The 19595-nt window shown below is 38.6% G+C and overlaps 2 protein-coding genes and 1 long non-coding RNA gene across 6 annotated transcripts in view; 1 reads left to right on the top strand and 2 right to left on the bottom strand.

The window, feature by feature from the left end:
- The window catches only part of pparg (peroxisome proliferator-activated receptor gamma), a 31811-nt gene extending 27177 nt beyond the window's left edge, over positions 1–4634 (bottom strand). Inside the window, exon 1 of one of the 4 annotated variants that reach the window (XM_044221024.1) lies at positions 4432–4634. Coding sequence is in view for 2 of the 4 variants with exons in the window: in XM_044220995.1 (XP_044076930.1) it covers positions 3910–3961 (52 nt within the window). In the remaining 2 variants the exon portion in view is untranslated. Of the gene's footprint in view, positions 1–3909; positions 4015–4431 lie in introns of those variants that run through there. The other 3 variants (XM_044221014.1, XM_044220995.1, XM_044221005.1) reach the window with 3 other exon arrangements.
- Positions 4635–4638: 4 nt separating this feature from the next.
- Positions 4639–9256, top strand: LOC122887618. Its single transcript, XR_006380571.1, has 2 exons — positions 4639–4776; positions 7591–9256. It is a non-coding gene; the product is annotated as an uncharacterized LOC122887618 (long non-coding RNA).
- Positions 9257–13333: 4077 nt separating this feature from the next.
- syn2b (synapsin IIb) overlaps positions 13334–19595 on the bottom strand; it is a 79561-nt gene continuing 73299 nt past the window's right edge. Inside the window, exons 10-13 of the mRNA XM_044220945.1 lie at positions 18908–19084; positions 18517–18583; positions 14598–15468; positions 13334–13691 (exon numbers count right to left, since the gene is read on the bottom strand). Of these exons, the coding sequence (XP_044076880.1) occupies positions 13538–13691; positions 14598–15468; positions 18517–18583; positions 18908–19084 (1269 nt within the window). The 3' untranslated portion in view covers positions 13334–13537. The remainder of the gene's footprint in view (positions 13692–14597; positions 15469–18516; positions 18584–18907; positions 19085–19595) is intronic.

Raw genomic sequence — 19595 nt, 5'->3', positions numbered from 1 at the left:
AGGTCTGACAGGAGAACACAGACGATCACACAGGTTTAGCCAGATGATCTAAACCACTTTATATGGGGGTAAAACCAAAAGTAGTTGTAAAGGAGATGATGGTAATAATCCCTTACTGCACAGGAAAATGGTTTATGCCCATAACTAAACTGGGAGTTTGTCAAAAACCTGTCCTATCGTCTGGCTTCTTTTTACTGATGTTTCCAGATCACAAGAGTTAACCTGGTGAGTAAAATAAAACTAAAATGCATTCTGTAGCTGAGCTGAAACGTTTAGTCAGTTATTGATTGACAGAAAATTAATTAATTAAGGTGGAACAGCAAAAGAAAGACTGAGGGCACACACAGAGGTATCAATAATTGTTAGTTGCAGCACTTATTTTTGATTATGATCAGACATAATTTTTCCTGTGAGAGGAGGCAATGAGTTAGGGTGATACTAAACAGCATGTACATATGTTTTATTCACTGAAGAAAGGGCCAACAGAACAGAAACAACATCTTACTTTTGATGCTGTAACTTCTTTACTAATAAAGAGAGCAACTGAAAATTGGCGTCTTAACATTACTGCTACAAAGCACCCAAACGCCATCATTTTGAGAAAGTTCCCTTTTGGGGTGGGAAAAATGCCCCTTATATAAGTGTGTAAGGGAGACAATGTTAGAGAAATAGATGTGTTTTCAAATTTAATTGCTAACGTGTGGCCATGACCCGAGAGCCACACCTTGCATTAAAGTGTTCTTTTCTAATCCAGACATAGACTGCATTAAATAGAAAGTTTAAGAGCGAAAACGGTTACTACTGATTTATTCTGGAAAATGTTATGTAGACTCTGTTGGCAGTACATATAAAAAGAAAACTGAAAAGAAAAAAAAACATCTAAACTCTAAACACATGCAGCATACACAACTGTTTGTCCAAAACTACTGCTAAAAGATTAAGATAGAATTAGATCACTTTGTTCAACTCCATCTCCCGTTTGCAGACTTTTTTAGCTGTATGTATGTAGTATGTGAGATCCAAGTCTACAATATTGCAAAAAATAATCACATTGAAAAGATACTGCTAATCTAAATCCTGCTCCTAATTAATTACAATAAAATCAGTACATCCAGGAAGACACTTCGTAAGATTGCACAGTAAAGAAGAGAGGATATTGTGGTTTGACGGGGTACAATGGAGGCAAGATTAACTAGTAGAGCTGAATTTTTCCATCAGCAAACAACCTGCTTGTGTGCCAAATTTTGTTGACATCAAAATAAATCCAATGCTGCTGTAAGTAGACACTAGTGGTGAAATGATTGGCCTTGAAGTTAAAAATTACACCTAATTTAAAAAACTAATTGATTACCTTAAGGCTAAACTGTGTCAACATGGTCTCCGCGTCATCTGATAAAATCAAATCAAAAGTGGGTGTTTTCAAAACGTTCACAATAACATTAAGAAAAGCTGAATTGTAGTAAACAAACCAGGATGTTGGCGGTGAAGAGGCAAAAGTGGTTAACTTTCTGCGGGTTGAGCCAGAGCATGTCACTCATTTTTATCGGTATATTTATACAGATACAAATGCGCAGTTGAACATCTTCCTTCCTTTCATGCAGTGATTATGTTTAGCTCTTACAGAGGTTTTATATGTAATTTTTTGAAGCCATTGCAAACAACTGCTCAGAAGATTGAAAACTGTTGCTTCTGGTATTTTAAATTAACACAGATTTTCAAAAACCAAGACGAATCCTGGTGTGTTTAAAAACCTGAATTTTGTCTTGACACCAACTCAAACTAAGCTGTGTGTGGAAGTACGTCGTCCACAGAGAGTTAAACATCACTTTCAGGCTGTGTGAGAGACAACATAAACATAGCGTGGTATCTTGAGACACTCCTTTCATTTATGACAACAGAGCAAAGTCCAAATCTGTCTCAGTCATCCACACACACACACACACACACACACACACACACACACACACACACACTCTTTTGGAATTATATAACTTAAGTAACTTAAGTAATAATTCACTGACTGGTGCTGTATCAACACACTCAGTCAGGCAGTCAGACTTAAAGCAGCTCATGCAGAGATTACAAGACGATTTTACCAAAGATATGTGTTTTCCTGTGACTGATTTAACACAAAAGACCCAAAACTCCAACAGCTGCCAAAAAAATGGACGCTTGAAACACAAACACATAGTAAAGACCAAACAGTTATGCCCAATGCCATGAATTCCAAACATGACATCTTAACATGACAGCTAAGCAAATTACTATGCTAAAATGTGAAAGGAATATTATGACATTAATCTGGATGAGCATCATTAATCAGAGAAATGACCTTTTATAACTTCTCCAAAACAGAGATTATTTCTCAACCACAAATTTATCATAGGTTCTGCTACTTTAAAATAGCCATGTTACATCAGTGACGACATTTTAACTTTAAATAACCTTATAACCCATGATATCATTCTGACAAACTCCTAATAATTTATAGCATCAGTTTGATGGGTTATGTTCCTGTTACTAAATCATTACGGGATTATCTGTAAAAAAGTATTCAACTTTTCAAGAAGTGTGAACAGTTGATTGGCTCTCTATGACTTTCTCTCTTTTTCTATCATTTATTTTCAACAATCTGCTTGGCTTTTAAGGTAAGAAAGCATCTTACTTCTGGTAAAAGACAACTACTTGACTATTGTTAATCTGAGTTTTTGTCAATTTGTTTTATAAATATATGTTGCTATTGTTTTTTACAGAGCTGTTGATTACCACTCACTTTATTATCGCCGAGTATTAGGAGACATAACAGCATGACTCTCAAAAGACCACACAGATGGTTTGGCATGTTTTAGGTCATTTATCATCAACATCTTCTTTATGTAGCTAAATGGCAGCTATTTTCCAAAGCTGCTGTAGATTGATTTCCTATCATCCATGCAGTGATTGGTTTTAAGTGTTGTCAATGAACGATTGAAATAAACTTGCTGAGACTTTAAATTAGTTTGAAACAGATAATGTATCACAGTGAACTTTTCATATAGATGAATTATTGTGTGATAATGTAGTGCGTCTACACTTTCAGCTGCATCACCACAATAACATGAAGTTTGACTAAAATAAAAGCAGTAATAGTAAAAAGATATTTAGCCTATCTCAAGCAAATGTAGAATCTCTGCAAGATATGTTTTAAAAAGCATAGTGAAATTATTGGAAACTAATGGCTGCCTGAAAAGGTAAGCAAAATATTTTCAATGGTCTTCAGTAATAGTGGACCAAACACAGGCAAACACACTGCATGAAGTGTCAAAAAATGTTTGAGTAAACTTGTCTGAGCTGTCCCATTAGACCTATGAATATCAAGTGCAAAACATAGCTTAAATTGCTTTAAATATAGATAATAATTCTCTGTAAGTTTTTCCTGATTGCTCACTGTGGTGTCAGATTATTGACATAAAGTGATGAGGAAAGACTTCATGCATATATAACATGACATGGATATGGTTAACAACTAGACTCACTGTTGGCAGTGACAGTCTGAGTGTTCGACAACAAAGTGATACGTTTCCTTTCCAAGTGCCATTATTATATCATAATAAAACAGCTACCACGGAGCCACACAGCAAACCTCAGAGAGAAACCAGTGTTGGCCCCCGAGCTTGTGTCTACATTATTGCTGAGTCACAACCAAGATTTTCCAGTCAATTCAAAAAACACAGAACTGCTGAATGTTGTGCAACATCTACGAATTCCTCACATGACACAGAAGATAAAGACATAATTGAAGAATGTATAGAATATATAAAAAGTCTTGTTTATTCACACAAATTGATCTGTCTAATGGAGTTACCCAAGAAAACTGCTCAGTATTATAAACCCAGAGGGAGTGAGACACACCCAGTCTCTTGTACTCACCTGAGCAGCTGTGACCACTTTGATGGTTAAAATCTCTGCCTGGTGTTTGCATGTCAAACTCACACACACACTGTGGCTGGCAGACACACTATGGACCAAAACCTGATTGTTAGCCAGTTGTCAGTCCTGTGACCGCCCCCCCACCCCTATCTGTAACGTTACGCCACTGGTAGCCTGTCACACTGCAAAACGTGTCCACCTTAACAAGATATTACATCTAGCAGTGCTACTTAAAACAAGAGGAAATGTAGGCACGAAAGGGTTATTCAGGAGGTTTCCAGTTTGAGTGTTTCTGTTTCAACAACTTTGAGTTCAAATAATGTTCTTTTTTTTCAGAAAACAAGCTGATGTATTTCATATCAGTGGCAGATTTTATAATAGTCTGTATTCTTTAAAAAGCAGAGTCCGTATTGACGGATTAAATTACTTTTTTAAAAGGTGGTTTCCAGTGCGTTATCACCCAACCAGCAGCCACAAGACTGTCAGCGCCACAAACTGTGAACCGAGCGGAAGGTGACTGACCTGATCAGTGTTTTGAAGCGCCCTGCTTTTTGAAGTTGGATCGTCTTCTTCGGTTGTGAAATTGTACGTGTCAGCCTTGGAAACCGTGGCGTCTCTCTAGTGGCTTCCACAGGAGCGCAGTGTCAAAGTGGTCAGGTCTGTTTGCTGTGGAGGTTTCTGGTCATGCTGCTGCTGTGGTCGGTGCCTCTCTCTCCTCCCTCCTCTCAACACAACCGCTACAGTCCTGAGGACACACGCAGAGGCATCAAATTACCCTTTAGCTATAACGTTAGCTATGAATTAACGTTACTTCATTTGAATTTTTTTTAATGGGGATATCTTAGTCGTTTGAGCTGCGAGAAACAGGTAATTTCACATCTAAAATCGCATTTAAAATGAAGACTGTTTGTTGAGTTGTTTGTTTATTGTTGAACAGTGAATTTTTGGTTTAAGCCAATTTGATTAAAGGAATAGTTGGGCATTTTGGGAGATGCCCGTTCGCTTTCTTGCCGAGAATTATCGCTAGCTAACGTTAGCTTAGATAATGGCTAAGATACCATTTTCAGCCCTGTACAGTAAAAATAGATGCAGCCGGCTAATTTAGCTTAGCACAAAGACTGGAGGGGGGCGGGGACAGTTAGTCTGGCTGTGTCCAAAGGTAACACAATCCACCTACCTGCACGTCCAAAGCTCACAAATATTAGCACTTGGTTTTATAGGCATTCTTTGCCAGGAGCAGTTGCCAGGCAACCAACAGAAAGTTACTGCTCCCCTCCATAAATGGTCGTTTTTTTTACATTTACAGTTTTTACATTTACAGTTTTAGCACGGATTAGCTAAAGAAACGAAATATACCTTATTAATTGGTGAGCTTTGGAGTTGTTGGTAGGCGGATTTTGCTACTGTTAGACAGAACCAGGCAATCTGTTTCGTCCAGTTTCCAGACTTTGTGCTAAACTACCTTCACATTTAAACTAGGCTACCTTACAGACGTGTGAGTGATATCAACCATCGCGCCTAGGTTGACTCACGGCAAGAAAGCAAATGAGTGTATTTCAACTGAATTCACCTGCTAAAAGACAGTAATAGTGGAGCAACAATTTGACAGATTCTGCCATTAAATCCCATTTCAGTAGTCAAATAATGTTCTGTCTGGGTATGAATGTTTATTGACTAACAGCTTGTTTAGTTGAGGACAGCCTGTTGATGCTTTCATTCATTTTCTAAGTGGTTTAGGCTACTAAGTCTAAACTAAAAAACCTCACAATTACAAGTTCTAAATTGTAATCTACTGTACTGATTCTTTCATAAAATTCAACCATTGAAACTCAGCTTACAATCAATTACAAAAATAGATGCACAACAAATAGTCATTTTCCTACGTGCTGCATCTCTAAAGACTCTATAGACTGTAGGTTCGAAGACCTTGGACTAACCCCAACCTAAACCTCACTCTATTTTTAACCCTAAACCAGACACTGAAACTACAGGCTATTTATTTGCTCTGTTGGCTGAAAGCAGCCAGTTCTTCACATTGTTTTTAAAGCCTCTTATCTTAAAATCGCATCTCGTTATCTCAAGGTATTGGATGTTTTAATGTAGCCTAATGATATCATTCACATGAGATTTTTCTTAAAATCGCAAATTAAAGTGTTCAACGTTCAACCTACTCATGTCAGTTGAGATGTAAATATCAGTAAATGTTTGCTAAAATATGAAACTGCGAGGATGTTCAGACTGAAATGTGGCATCACATAAGCCCTGCAGGCTAAATGTTCTCCTGACAAGCTGACATATTGTGGTTAGATTTGGTTTTAAACTTCCGTTAGCACAAAGAGACACGCAACAGAACAGCCTGGTGAAGAAACGATTCTACAACCTAAAAGTTCAGTCCATGAAGAAATAAATGTTCCCCTTTTTTGTCACTTGACCAGACACTGACCGTCTGTCTGCTCCAGTGATGCAGCTGCTACAGTAAATGACTTAGCATGGTGACCGGGTATGTAGGTGAAAAGACTTTATTATTACTGTTTGCAGTTTGAGTTTTTGTATGTCAAAATTTGCATTCATTGTTTTGCAGGAATTTATTTTAAGAACAGGTCATAATATTTAATTTGCTACAGGGACTTCTGTTATTAAATGTCATGCAGGTTAATGCTCTTATTATGTCCTGTGGTCTGTTGTTGTTGTCAGTGAATGCGTCATATGATTTTCAACAAAGAGATATTAATTAATTTGTTCTGTACAGAAACACAGACTCCACCTTTTGAACTTCAGTAATTCTTGAAGCAACCTAAAGTTACAAATATTGAACTAAAAATATCCCAAGGAGCCCAAAAATTCAGCCAAGAAATTTCAGACACAGTAGAAAACAAATGACTCTGACTGTGTAGCAGAATTTATCGTAAAAACAAAACGTGTGCACAGATACTTGACAGTGATGTTTCTCAAAAATGAAGGTAAAGTTTAGCTCCTGTGTGTAGCTTTTCAACTTGTTTTTAAAGCATTAAAACACAAAAGACATGAAACCCCACTGCACACTGTTCAGAAAGGTGCCATACAGTCTTGTGTGATCATTGTTTTAAAAGCAGCTAAATGGTGCTACTTTCACTGTGCAGCAGTCTTCGATATATCATAACTCGATACTGTGAACTAAGACAGCTGGCACACTTTGCTTATTTACAGACCTACACATTTTCTCTCTCTCTCGCTCTCACATGCATAACAGTCCTCCCCACGCAGAATTTCTTTGTGCTGAACTAAAAAAATGACGCCCTTGAGAGTTTTGCTGTCACAAACAAAACGAAGCAATATTTTCTGATTGTTTATACAGTTGAATCCCCGGGGACAGGAGCTCTGGTATCTGAAAATGTTCATCATCAAAGTGCTTGTGTATCTTTACAAGATTCCCTTACAATGCCATGACACCGTACTTTATTATAAAGTGGAACTGACATGTCATATTTCAGGCCTAGGAGGGGAGCAATCTGTACAAAATCGATCTGTCGAAATCAGCATCAGTGACGGTGCTTGGCACCAGGAAATAGGCCAAAATGGCTTGATTTTTTCCTCCATCCTCAAACATATTGGATGATATAAGAACTAAATCTGGATATTATAATGTTTAACCAATGTAATGATTTGTCCTTCTGCCCCACGTCCATACTCCCTCGCTCTCAGTCTGGCTCCAGCAGGTTGGGATGAGCACCAAGACAAACAGGGTTTGGCTAGTATAGGCTTGCTTTGGCACGTTAGCCGCCCACGTCTCCATGTCCCTATGAGCAAAGTGATGGAGACGTTCCCACAGATCTCCACTGACTGGTCGTCAAGAACCACAAGCAGAAAGTGTATAAGTCTTTGTTGTACATCAATGCGTACAAAGAGTTTGTGCGAGAGGATCTGTATATGTGTTTCACATCATCTGTAATGGCAGGCTTTGTTGGAGAAATTGTTCTATTCATCAGATTTACAATTAAAAGAATACAGGATGTTATAAAATCTCTTAAACCTTTGGTAAATTTGGTATTAGTTTAAAATTATTTACACACACACCCTTTTTGCTTATACTGTTTGCTTGTTTATACAATAAAATAAGTCCTGTTTCACATGTAAATGGTGTGGTTTATGTTAAAGATGTAACGCTTCATTTAAGTGTGACATTAAAGGTAGGACATGAAATTATTTGATAATAAAAACAAAGAAAGAAACATGTAGGCATCAGGAGTAAATTGCTGTGATGTGCAGAGTAAACTGTTATTGATTGGATATCATGGTTGTGCATGAAGGTGATGTTAAGTGTGTTTATGTATAAAGTTTTGACAAGGAGAGTGTATGACAATGACAATGTGAAAGCTGAGCAGTATGACAAAGAAAGAAGAAACGAAAGTAACAGTAACAATCATTATTACTATCATTACCGTCACCACCTTCTTACTTTCTTTATCAACACCTTATTATTATTATAATAATAATAATAATAATAGGGGCTATATTGACATCAGTGCTGGTTTTAACTCATATTCAAGGTATTTTAAAGAGTCTAATAGATCTGTCTTATTGTCATGACTGACTCCAAGGACCATGGCAAATAAAGGGAGAACCAAAAATGCACTTAAATTTAAATTTATTTATTTACAAATACATAAATTGCAAAAAGAGATGAGATGTGGATGCCAGTAAAGTCAGTGGTGTAAGTGAGTGGATGTGGTAAATATGGTGTGCAGGTGTTGGGGAAATGATAGCAGAACCAAACAAGGCACATAAAGCGTCTCTTTGAGAGCAGCTGGGGACTGGGAGCATTGGGCCCAGGTGAGCCACATGTATCTAGTGCCATCTGCTGGAGATATGAATGTTTGACACATGTTCGCAGCTCCTTGAAAATGGCTTCAGATCAAGACTTGATGATCTAAGATATCAGTATTTAAATGTATGAAATCAGCTCTGAGGTGAACAGACAGCAACATCAGTTGAACAATATCTGGAATAAAGGGTTATTCTTGCATGTGTTTATGGTTGTGTTAGGCTATGATATAAAGTATGTCCTCCTTTTTCCCTTTCATAATGTTAATGGAATATACTTGTAATATGGTGAGTAAGTTAGAACTCTTGACAATGACATAGCAGCCAAATGGGGAGTACAACAATCGCTAATCTCTTCAAGACTGTCCTGTGATTGCAAAGTCATGGATGCCTTAGTAGTTGCATAGCAGGAGGAAACATCTTCAAGGTTTTGTTCAGGCATCATCCACCTGCTCTGCCGATGTGTCCTTGAGCAACAACACAGAACAAACAGAGCTGTCATTGACCTTACACTGTGAACTCTCAATAAAGCATGACATTATACCTTCGTTGTTGTCAAATAACAGATCTTATGACTTCATTGGGTGTATGTCGCACTCGGTGGAATAATGGCATTTTCATATTAATCCCATTCATAAACTGATTCTTTGCATTGATCATTTCAACTCATGGATATCACAGAATTGCAAATGAAAAAGAGATTGAAGTTCTTAATTTTGAGAGAGAGAGCCTGAGCACCGATTTAATATCTTTGAAATAACGTTAAGCCGAATACTAATAATTTTCTTGTGGTTTTCTACCTGATCTGTATTTTGAACACTCCAACATAAGCACTAGGAGAACTGCCTTTTTTGTCATATTAGTCATAATATAGCCAAAGTACTGCTATTTAATGGGCAGATACTGAAAGACTGATAAAAGCTTTTATCATAAGCAGCCCTTTAAACTTGATGGTTTCCATCACCTACCAGCAGGTTGGTGTAACATGTTAATCAAGGCAGTCTCTGTCATATGAAAGGTCTTTAAGCCTCACTGAAATTCACGAGAGCACTTAACTGCCCGGCTCCATAAAATACATCAGACATACTTCTGAGCTACTGTATCTTCCTGATCCCTTTATGACTTTAAGATGTCCACTGGGCCAGGACTGACACCTATGGGGAGGCAGCTGTAGTCCTCACCTATAATCAAAATCTTAGCTTAGCAGTCACATAGTGAAATTATCCTTTTTTTGTTACTTTATATTACATTTTTAGTAGTTCTTGTAAGTTCCTTCTTATCTCTAAATTGCTCATTAGAGTCTTAACATGCTAGGGTTTAGCATCATTAGCAGCTTCATGTATTTGCCATATAAATTAAAGGGAAACTTAGCCAATTTTCAACAAGCTTTGTATCGTTGCAATGTGGGTAGTATATGCAAATGAACAATGGTTAACTTCCCTCCATGTTGGCTGCACCCAGAGATCCCTGTTCATTTTCCGGCAAAAGTCCGGCGGATGACACGTTTTTGCTGGCTCTAGGGCTGTTTGTTCCACAGACAGTTGGCTCCTCATGGCTCCAAAATCATAACATCCTGTCCAAAATCAACTGGCTAGAACAACCACTGGCAGAAGACAATGTTCCTGTATATATGGAAGAAAACGATTTTAATAGTGTAATGCTGGAATCAGACATTTGGGGCTACTTATGTGAATCAGAATAAAGTGCGGAGGAATTAAAAGCTTGTTTATACTTGGACGAGACTCCATGGCGCGTGCCTCCTGTCGAGCATAAACCGGGCTATATCACCAAATCAGGCATTGTGGCGATTAGCACAGGGTTGTGCTGCGGTGTGGCCGTGTTTATTTGTGCTTTAGAGCATAACTGCTGTGAAACAATCACAAAAAATAACGTTTTATTTCTCTGATTCAGCGGCTTTCTTGCTACCACCACTTCCTCTCTTCATTCACTCTCTAGCTCACTCGACCACCGCTGCTCTCTCTCTCTTTCTCTCTCAAATAGACACAAACCAATGCAATAGCGACAGTGTATTTTTACCAGCACGGCAAGGCTACAGAAAACATACAATACATGCTTTTTATGAGGCTTAGCACATACACTGCCCCAGTTTGTGACCCTGCGGTGCTATCAGAGTTGAGCCTAATGTTAGTATCTCTGACCAGCTGTTTGTAGGACTTGGGGAAGTTTGGGAGTGGGAGTGACCTTGGAAGGCAACGGGCCCAGTGCATTCTGGTTGTTGTAGGTTTTCTACCTTTTTAGCAAAATGGAATACCACAGCTTTTTTTCTGTTTCTCTGGTCATGTAGCAGCAATTTCAAAAATATTTGCGTCTTTCTACCGAATAGATAGCCCAGTTTTATGAAAATACCAACTTTCCAGCAGTGAAATATCCCTTTAATGGGGTATTTAGTATTGCACTCCTATTAAGTCAAGAAACAAAGATTCATAAAAGAATGGTTTGAAGCAGCAGAGGCCGAGATATCCTACATTTACACTGAATCCTACATTCCCCATAATGCAACTCAATAGCATCTTTTCATTAGACCTTCCATGCTTGGTAAGTACCATAGGCTGTATAAAATAGGACAGTACCCATCTATCTTTCCATGTCCCCAGTTTGTAACACAGACTTTTTGATAAAATTTTGCAGTCCTCAAGCCAAACCCTGATGACATCATCAGGATTAATTTTGACAAAGCTCCTCCAAAGCCACAGAACACATTATACAACTGCTTTCACAGGCTGAGTATTACCCCCTAATGTCGAATAAGTGTTAGATCGATGCAGTACCTCTTTTGTCCCTGAAATGAAAGGCACAGCCATCAGCATGAATCTTACTTAGTGAATTAGTGGAATGATGGAACCACATCTTTATTAACTTTTATCTGTACAGAAAAAAAAACAGTATCAGTCACCAGATCATGCAAAGCAGTATCGCGTTACAAATAAAAACACAATACAAACAAACAAAATATACTGTACCATAAATATGGAGCCTCAAAAAATAAATCAATCAATCCATATATTACAAAAAATAAACTCCTGAGATGACACATACATACAAATACAATATTTTATCATTTACTTGCAACATAGTACTGGAAATGGATAAACAGACAGGTTGATATGCGGTTCTTAAGTGTTGAGATTTTTTTCTTTTTTACTCATATGAACTTGAAATGCAGAAACTCAACTGAAAATGACCAGTCAAGGTACTGTGTTCATTCCAGGTTGCCTTAAATTCAGTCCCACAATACAAATAGGATTAATCACAAAAAACAACAGTTTAATATGGCATATTAATATGAAACCCAGCTGCTGACTGCAGTAAAAAGCAACCTGGAAAGTCACCACTGAAAGGAACCTTAAAGGGAATGTAAGAATAAGGTATTTAACAGATACACAGGTCCTGTATGTATGATCATATTTATATTTATAATAGGGTGACAGCACTCAACAGTCATGTTGAGGTGTTATTGCACTAATGTCTCAATGTCTTTTCATGAGAATAATCAACAAATTACAATACTGCTGATAGATCTACACAGAGGTGAAACAAGAGATCACCAGTCACAGCTACAGACATGAGTCTTTTTACTCTCTGAAATGCATTCAGTTACTTTTCAGGATTGATTTATTCCATTTGGTGCACTAGCCCCAATCCCAAAGCTCCCAAGCTCTTGGCCTCAATAGTTTACTTTTTCAAACACTTGAAGTAAATGAATGAATTTTGAGTTGTAATCGACCCAGGTCTGCACAGCTAACAAACGTTGCTGTGAATTGAAAACATGTTCACAATAAGGCTACAACATCGAGAGAGAGAGAGAGAGAGAGAGAGAGAGAGAGAGAGAGAGAGAGAGAGAGGCAACGGAGGGCAAAACTCAACACCGTCTGCTCCAAAAGTCACACCGAGCCACTTGGAGGAGCCATGCATAACAACACAGATGAACATACACATATTTCCAACTCCCTCACATGACAATGAACTTCAATGCTTGTAGACACAAAAAAGGGGCAGCAATGACGAGCCCAGTAGTCAGTAGCCAAGGACAATGGCTGGATTTACACAGGAACAAATCATTAAAGAAGTACTTCTATTCTTTTACTCACATACGTTCACTTACTGACCAAAATAGATTCACTGTGGGGGAAACCATCAAATGTCAAATATCTGATTATTTTTTTATATTTTTGTATGAATCCAGCCACTGAATGAAAGAGTTATGTCACTGACTAAAGCGAAATTGAAAAGTTCTACTGAATTCTTTTATATTATTGGCTTATCTCCTTTATAGTTATATTTGTTTATTATATATATATATATATATATATATATATATATATATATATATATATATATATATATATATATATATATATATATATATATATATATATATATATATATATATATATATATATATATATATGTGTGTATGTATATATATACTGTATGTACATTCCATCTGTAGTCTTGAATATTATACTTTTCATATACTTTAGAAAGTGTTTCTTAAAGTGTGCTCTGGGAAAAATAAACATTTTCTTATTCTATTCTATTCTAGTCTATATCAATGACGTAACTTCTTCAGTCCAATTACTCTGGCCAAGCATCATTCACTGAATATCCTACCCAGCAGGCATCACTGTTACTCACACAGAGAAGCTGGAAGTAGAGAAAAGGGAATGGGACGGAGGGAAAACAGTACAGTTAACACACAAAGTTTAATCTCAAACTGGTTTACATTTAATGTCAATCAGGTCATCACTGGCCATTAGTAAAAGGGGGGCCAGAATCAATAAGGGGCTGACTATGGTTTCGGCTGTGTCTAGTCAGAGAAAAGGCTGGCAAAGGACTTTCGGAGGTTGCGAATGGTCTCAGCCTTCGCCTCATCTTGGCCGTCACTTCCAGAGCTTGAGACCCCGCGGAAGAAAGAGGAGTCGCTGAAGGCGTTGAAGGCATTGGTCAGGGACTGGGACTTACTGGGTAGTGAAGAGGAGGAAAAAGGGACGGAGGAGAAAAAGGGGTGAGGAGGGAGGAAGGATGGGAGGCAGGGAGGAATGAAAGAAGGGGGGGATTAGAGGATTATGTGAATGTTTATAGAGTAAGTTAGAGGGAAAAGGAAGACAAACAGGGAAATGTGTAAGAGGGCCAAAAAGTCACAAACACAATATTTCTACAATGATCTTGATGTTTTCATCAAACATTTTCACATTTTAACATTTCTTTTAACATTTCTCAAATGTTAACACTGCACTTTAACCCGCCTTATTTAAGCAGTATATGAACATATAATAAATTGTTTATAACACATTATGATGTAGTTATAGGCTAATATAAGGACATTAAATGTTTATTAATTTACAGTATTTTCAACAAAAACGTCCTATGAAGTCATATTTTATATAATTACAACTGTGTTATATTCTATTGCCCTTTATTATCTGTTTATATACCAACATCCAGTTATGGATGTTTCACAGGAAGAGTTAAAGTTGTTGACAAATACATCAATAAATGCTTAAAAATACCTTATATCTGCTTAAACCTACATTATAGTGTGTTTTAAACCACATATTACATTTTTATATACTGCTTATAAATGCTAAATAGGGAGGGTTAAAATTAAAGGTTACCCAAATAGGTAATGATTTCAGCAGGTTACCAATTGGACTGAAACACTTAAAGACACTTTTAAAACAGAAATTGTATTGATAATTTTAATGTTGCGAATGATTGGAATTTGATTGCATATATTACCTTTCTACAGAAGAATGGATTTTTATATTTAGTTTTGAATCCCAAAGACAGTATGTAGTAAGTAAGTATGGCCCATTGAAATGCATGTCTTTGCATTATCAACAGTACGTTGATAATATGGCTCTTACTTCAGCAGAGGGTGGGTCTTTTGCTGGGATGCTGGCTGTTCTTCCACAGGGGCCTGGGCCTCATTGGGGGCCGCGGCAGCCTCAGCTGGGGCCATGGCTGCTTCATCTGGGACAGGCTCAGGGTTTGGGGAAGGAGAGGCCGGCTTGGCCTGGGGCAGAGCCTTAGCTGGAGACTGGACATGAGGTGGGGACTGGCTGACTTTGGCTGGGGACTGAACCTGTGCTGGGGCTGAGGCAGTATCCGAGGCCTGAGTGGGTTCTGGGGCTTGGGCAGCGTGCTGGGATTTAGGTGAAGCTTTGGGAGGAGGCGGGGTTTGCGGCTTTGGCTGGAGCTGAGGCCTTGAATTCCTGCGTACAGGAGGGATGGGCTTTGCAGGTGGTGTGGGTTTGGGAGGCAGCTCTTTTGGTTTGCCAGGAGCTGGGGATGGGGAGCCCTGAGGCTGGGGTTTGGGCTGCTCTGTGGTAGGAGCTGAGGCTGGGGGAGAGGCTGGGGCTGGAGCTGGGGCTGCAGCCAAGGCTGGAGGGGAGCCTGGAGCTGTGGCTGCTGCTGCTTTGGTTGGGGGGGAGCCTGGAGCTGCTGCGGCTGCTTTAGCTGGGGATGACGGTGAAGCTTTGGCTGGGGCTGGGGTGGAAGCAGAACCTGGGGCCGACCTTGTGACGGATGGGGCTCTCGTCATTGGGGGAGGCCTCGGTACTGGAGGCTTTGTGACTGAAGCGGCCCTCTGGACTGGGCTTGGCTTCTGAGCCTGGGCTGGTTTCTGAGCTGGACCTGGACCAGGTTTCTGGGCCTGGCTGGGCTTTGGTACTGGTTCAGATGCTCTCTTAGCTGACTCTGATGATGGCTCTACACTCTGGGATTTCACTGGTACACCTAAAAGATTGAGATAAGATAGTTAGATTATAGTTCCATGGCTATATAACACATAAAGTCAAGAAAAGCAAAAAAGTAAAAGGAGAAGTAAAGGAAATAAATAAATAAGCATCATTATGTCTAAGATCTAGCACCTGTTTTTTTATTGCAACAACTATAAAACCAGGTGCCCGTAAAACACTCACCAAAGACCAAAGCAGAACATGATACAGATAATGAGCTTGAGTCTAGACATGCTCATTCACATAATGACCTCTGACATTCATAAAATCCTAACCAACTCATCTGTCAAGAACAGACTGGGGCAAAGCAGGCTGAATGTTTGGACTGCAAAGACCAGCAGGGGGTGGCAGATCAACGGTTAAGAGAAGGTGTGGTGACTAGCCTATCATGCCAAGTGTTAGATGCTTTTATGCACAACAACTATTGTGACCGTGAGGAGGAAGTGTGTTCATAAAAAACAGACAACGAAAAGGAAAGGGAAGAGTCGGAGATGAGAATGAAAGAAAGTAAACAACAAAAGGAGAGATGATACAACCAAGAAAGAACACTGGCATCACACAACTCAGTGACCCAAACAAAGGCAGAAAAGCAACCAATCATGCAGCACAAAAGAAACAAGTGATTACACATGCTAAGTAGGAAGTGACTGGGCAGGGATGAGTTTCCAATGGCTGATAATTCACTTTCCAGGATGCAGGATTATAGTTGGTGTAAATTATATGTTAAAGCCTCTTTAAAAAGGTTTCTTTGAAGACAGCTTGGAAAGTCTATATTAAAGTCTAAATGAATGTTTACTGTATACATTTAGAGTTTATGGATTTTAATGACATATACATGATCATACAAGATCACATGATATGACCACCACAAAACCTTCATGAAAATTCATCCCAGACATCTTCAGAGAGTCATTGCTGTAAGGCAGCTATAAGGCTATGAGTCTTACGTTTTATCAGAGTTTGGCATAAAGCATCCCAATGGTTGCTTGGGACTCACGACGCATAAAAATCACAGAAAATATAATTTGTACAAACATAATTTGTAAAGGGTGACACAATAAGAATTTGCTTGGATACAAACCCTGAATGACTCATTCTATGTGCTTATATTTACTTAATAATTATACATTATATTTGTTGACTGCTATTAGATTGAATTTTCACTTGGTTATCTGAGAAGGCAGTTCAGCCATTTAAGTCAACAACTGGTAAAGCCTTTGACTGGTGTTTGCGCTAAACTGAATCTCTTTATATCAATCAGGAAAGATTAAGACAACTAATATCTGTAGCCAGATGGTGTATGAAGATCAGACATCAGTAATTCAGTGGTGTGGATCCAAGCAAATTAGGAATGATCATGCAGAGAAAGAAAAAATATGCTTATTTTCTTTGACACTTTTCATTAATCACATAACCAAGTTTTATAACTGCCAAGAAAAATGTGTATTGTGTACCATATAAAGCCACTTTGTCTCGTCTCAGGTATTATAACACAGAACAATGAAGATTAATTTACAACCAAAGGCAACACCGAGCAGTTATTCACAGAACATTCAGATCTTGCAAAGGGGGCTTTGTTGCTTGACAGAAGGATAAATCACTTTGTTTACCATAAACGTATTTGTACCATAACAATGTACAGGATTTAAAGATGATTAGAATGATTCAAAAGCCAAGTATTAATCACTAAGACAGAAATGCAACTGAACTGACCAGAACTTGCACAGCGATCATGAGCAGCACATTTAAGAAGTGATCTTACTTTCCATTTAAGAACGCATACAAAATAAACAGAACATCCATCTATAAATAAGCTCATGTCTGCCACTGTCTAATCTTTTTGTTAACAGTGTTGGAGTATTGTCTTTGAAAGGCAATGTTGTTAATGTAATATTCAAATAAATTAAACTGCAGTCCGATTTGCACATCTTAACAGCTCAACACTGTAGGCACATGTTAATCCCTAACAATTCCCGTAAAACATAAAAAGCTGGCATTCTAGCACAAATATATTAAACATGACATGGCGTACCGGCATTTGTCACATCCATGCAAAATGAGAAAAAAGGAATTCAAGACAATGAACAAACATGCAAACACACACACACACAAACACACACACACAGAGAAACAGTACAACTCCAATAATAATGGCTTTGTTAATTTCCCATGTTATACGCTGCTTTTAGTAGGCACATTTAGTTTTAACACATCAGCCCTGAGCACAAACATCACCACACTAACACAGACGCTATGGCTGCAATTAAACTCAACAGACTGGCTAAATGCACTGTACAGTACATTTGCTTGTTAATTCAAGTGATAAAAGTCATAAGTTCAACAGAGACAAAGATGCAGCTTAAACAGACAGCAGAGGTCTTTTTCTTTTCTTGGACCCAGATTACTGCAGTGATGATCACTGTCAACACCCCACTGAAGCCATGATACCAGTGCATTAGTTTGAGGCAATGATGATGGACAGTGTTACCTTCAAGGAACAGAGAAGGATGCAGATATAATACAAACTGCTCTTAGTATTAAAGAAATATTTTTGGGAAATACACATTCATTTTCTTGCCAAGAATTAGTTGAGAAGATTGATACCACTCTGATGTCTGTACGGTAAATATGAAGCTACAGTATAGCAGCTGGTTAGCTTAGCTTAGCACAGAGACTGGAAACAGGGGGAAACAGTGAGCCTGGCTCTGTCAAAGAAAAACAAAATTTGCCTTCCAGCATCTCTAAAGCTCACTAATTAGGTTGAATCTTGGTTGTTCAGTTCAATTTCCATTTTTAGTTTAAACAAATTCTTCTAGTTAACATTAGAAAACTTTACCCAGTGAGTTTTTTTTCTCTAATGGCAGTGCTTATTTTGACAGAGAAGGTGTTAAATTTTTCAAATAGTGGATACTTCATTTAAGAAAAATCTCTTAAGGTTTCTGAGAGTGAACTGTCCCACGACTGATTCAGAGAGTGTTTTCTTAGACTTGCTTTGGCCCTACAGCGGCAGCATTTGTACTACAATGGAGAACAGTGTTCGGACAACCTTGAGGTTGAGGGCGCTGTCCCGAGGTCCTGTTTGGATCTGCCAGTCCTTCCTTAAGGGCAGCAACCTGGGAGAGAGTGAGGGGGCGAGTGAAAGACAGACAGAAAGAAAAACAAAGAGAGAGAGAGAGAGTGGGAAAGAAAGGCAAACACGGTTAAGCGGATTCTGGTAAAGAATCAGCAGTGAACTGTGAAGGGCTACAAAAAATTATTTTCCTGCAGATATTAACACCTTGGATTTCTCGTTTCAAGAACCTGCCTTTCCTTATACTCACAGGGAGAACTGAAGCAGATGTTGTATGAGCATGTGTCTTTGTAGCTATTTATTTTATATCCATCCATTACAAATACACGTGTCGTTGGGTTTGCGTTTCATTTTATACAGCCTCTACCTGTTGGGGCTGCACAGTAGTTGGCTTATGGCCTTGTGGGGAGCGAGCAGGTGAGCGGGAAGCACTAGATGACCTGGCAGCAAGTGCTTGGTTCATCTTAGCCAGCACCACCTCTGAGATGAGCTGACGGTCCTCTGCCTGGTGATCACCAATCAATTGCATAGATGAACCCACAACCTGGAAAAAGAGGGTACAATGTATTAGAAAATGTGTGCCTTTTTATTGAAAAGGTTACTTGACTGAAATGTTGTTTACCCAGACTGGATAACAAAGTCAGGACAGACAAATAAACAGTGGTCAACACTTCAGGTGAGCTTACAGGACTGTAACTTCTTCTCCCACATAGAAAATGTGTGTAGAATTTGTGAAACATGGTAATGTATTATGGCATACGTAATTTTGGTGCCATTTGTGATGTTAGGAGTGCACCGATTTGCTAGTTGCTGTTGTTATTTTCTGCCACCTCACAATAGGTGCAATCTAATACAATAACAAACCAGATAGTTGATTAAGAAGGAGGAAGAAACAAAACTGTCAACACACACACACACACACACGTGCAGACACACACATGCTGTACAGCCTGCATCTGTGTAAAATGTGGTCATCATCTTTATTTTCAGTAATCCAAATGTTATATCATTGTGGCAGTCAAGCTGCTGCTAAATGGGACAGAAGATATTATGTC

Source organism: Siniperca chuatsi, linkage group LG2, assembly GCF_020085105.1.
Source record: "Siniperca chuatsi isolate FFG_IHB_CAS linkage group LG2, ASM2008510v1, whole genome shotgun sequence".
Lineage (NCBI taxonomy): Eukaryota > Metazoa > Chordata > Actinopteri > Centrarchiformes > Sinipercidae > Siniperca > Siniperca chuatsi.
Note: the sequence above shows the minus strand (reverse complement) of the source record. Positions and strands in the feature narration are given on the sequence as shown.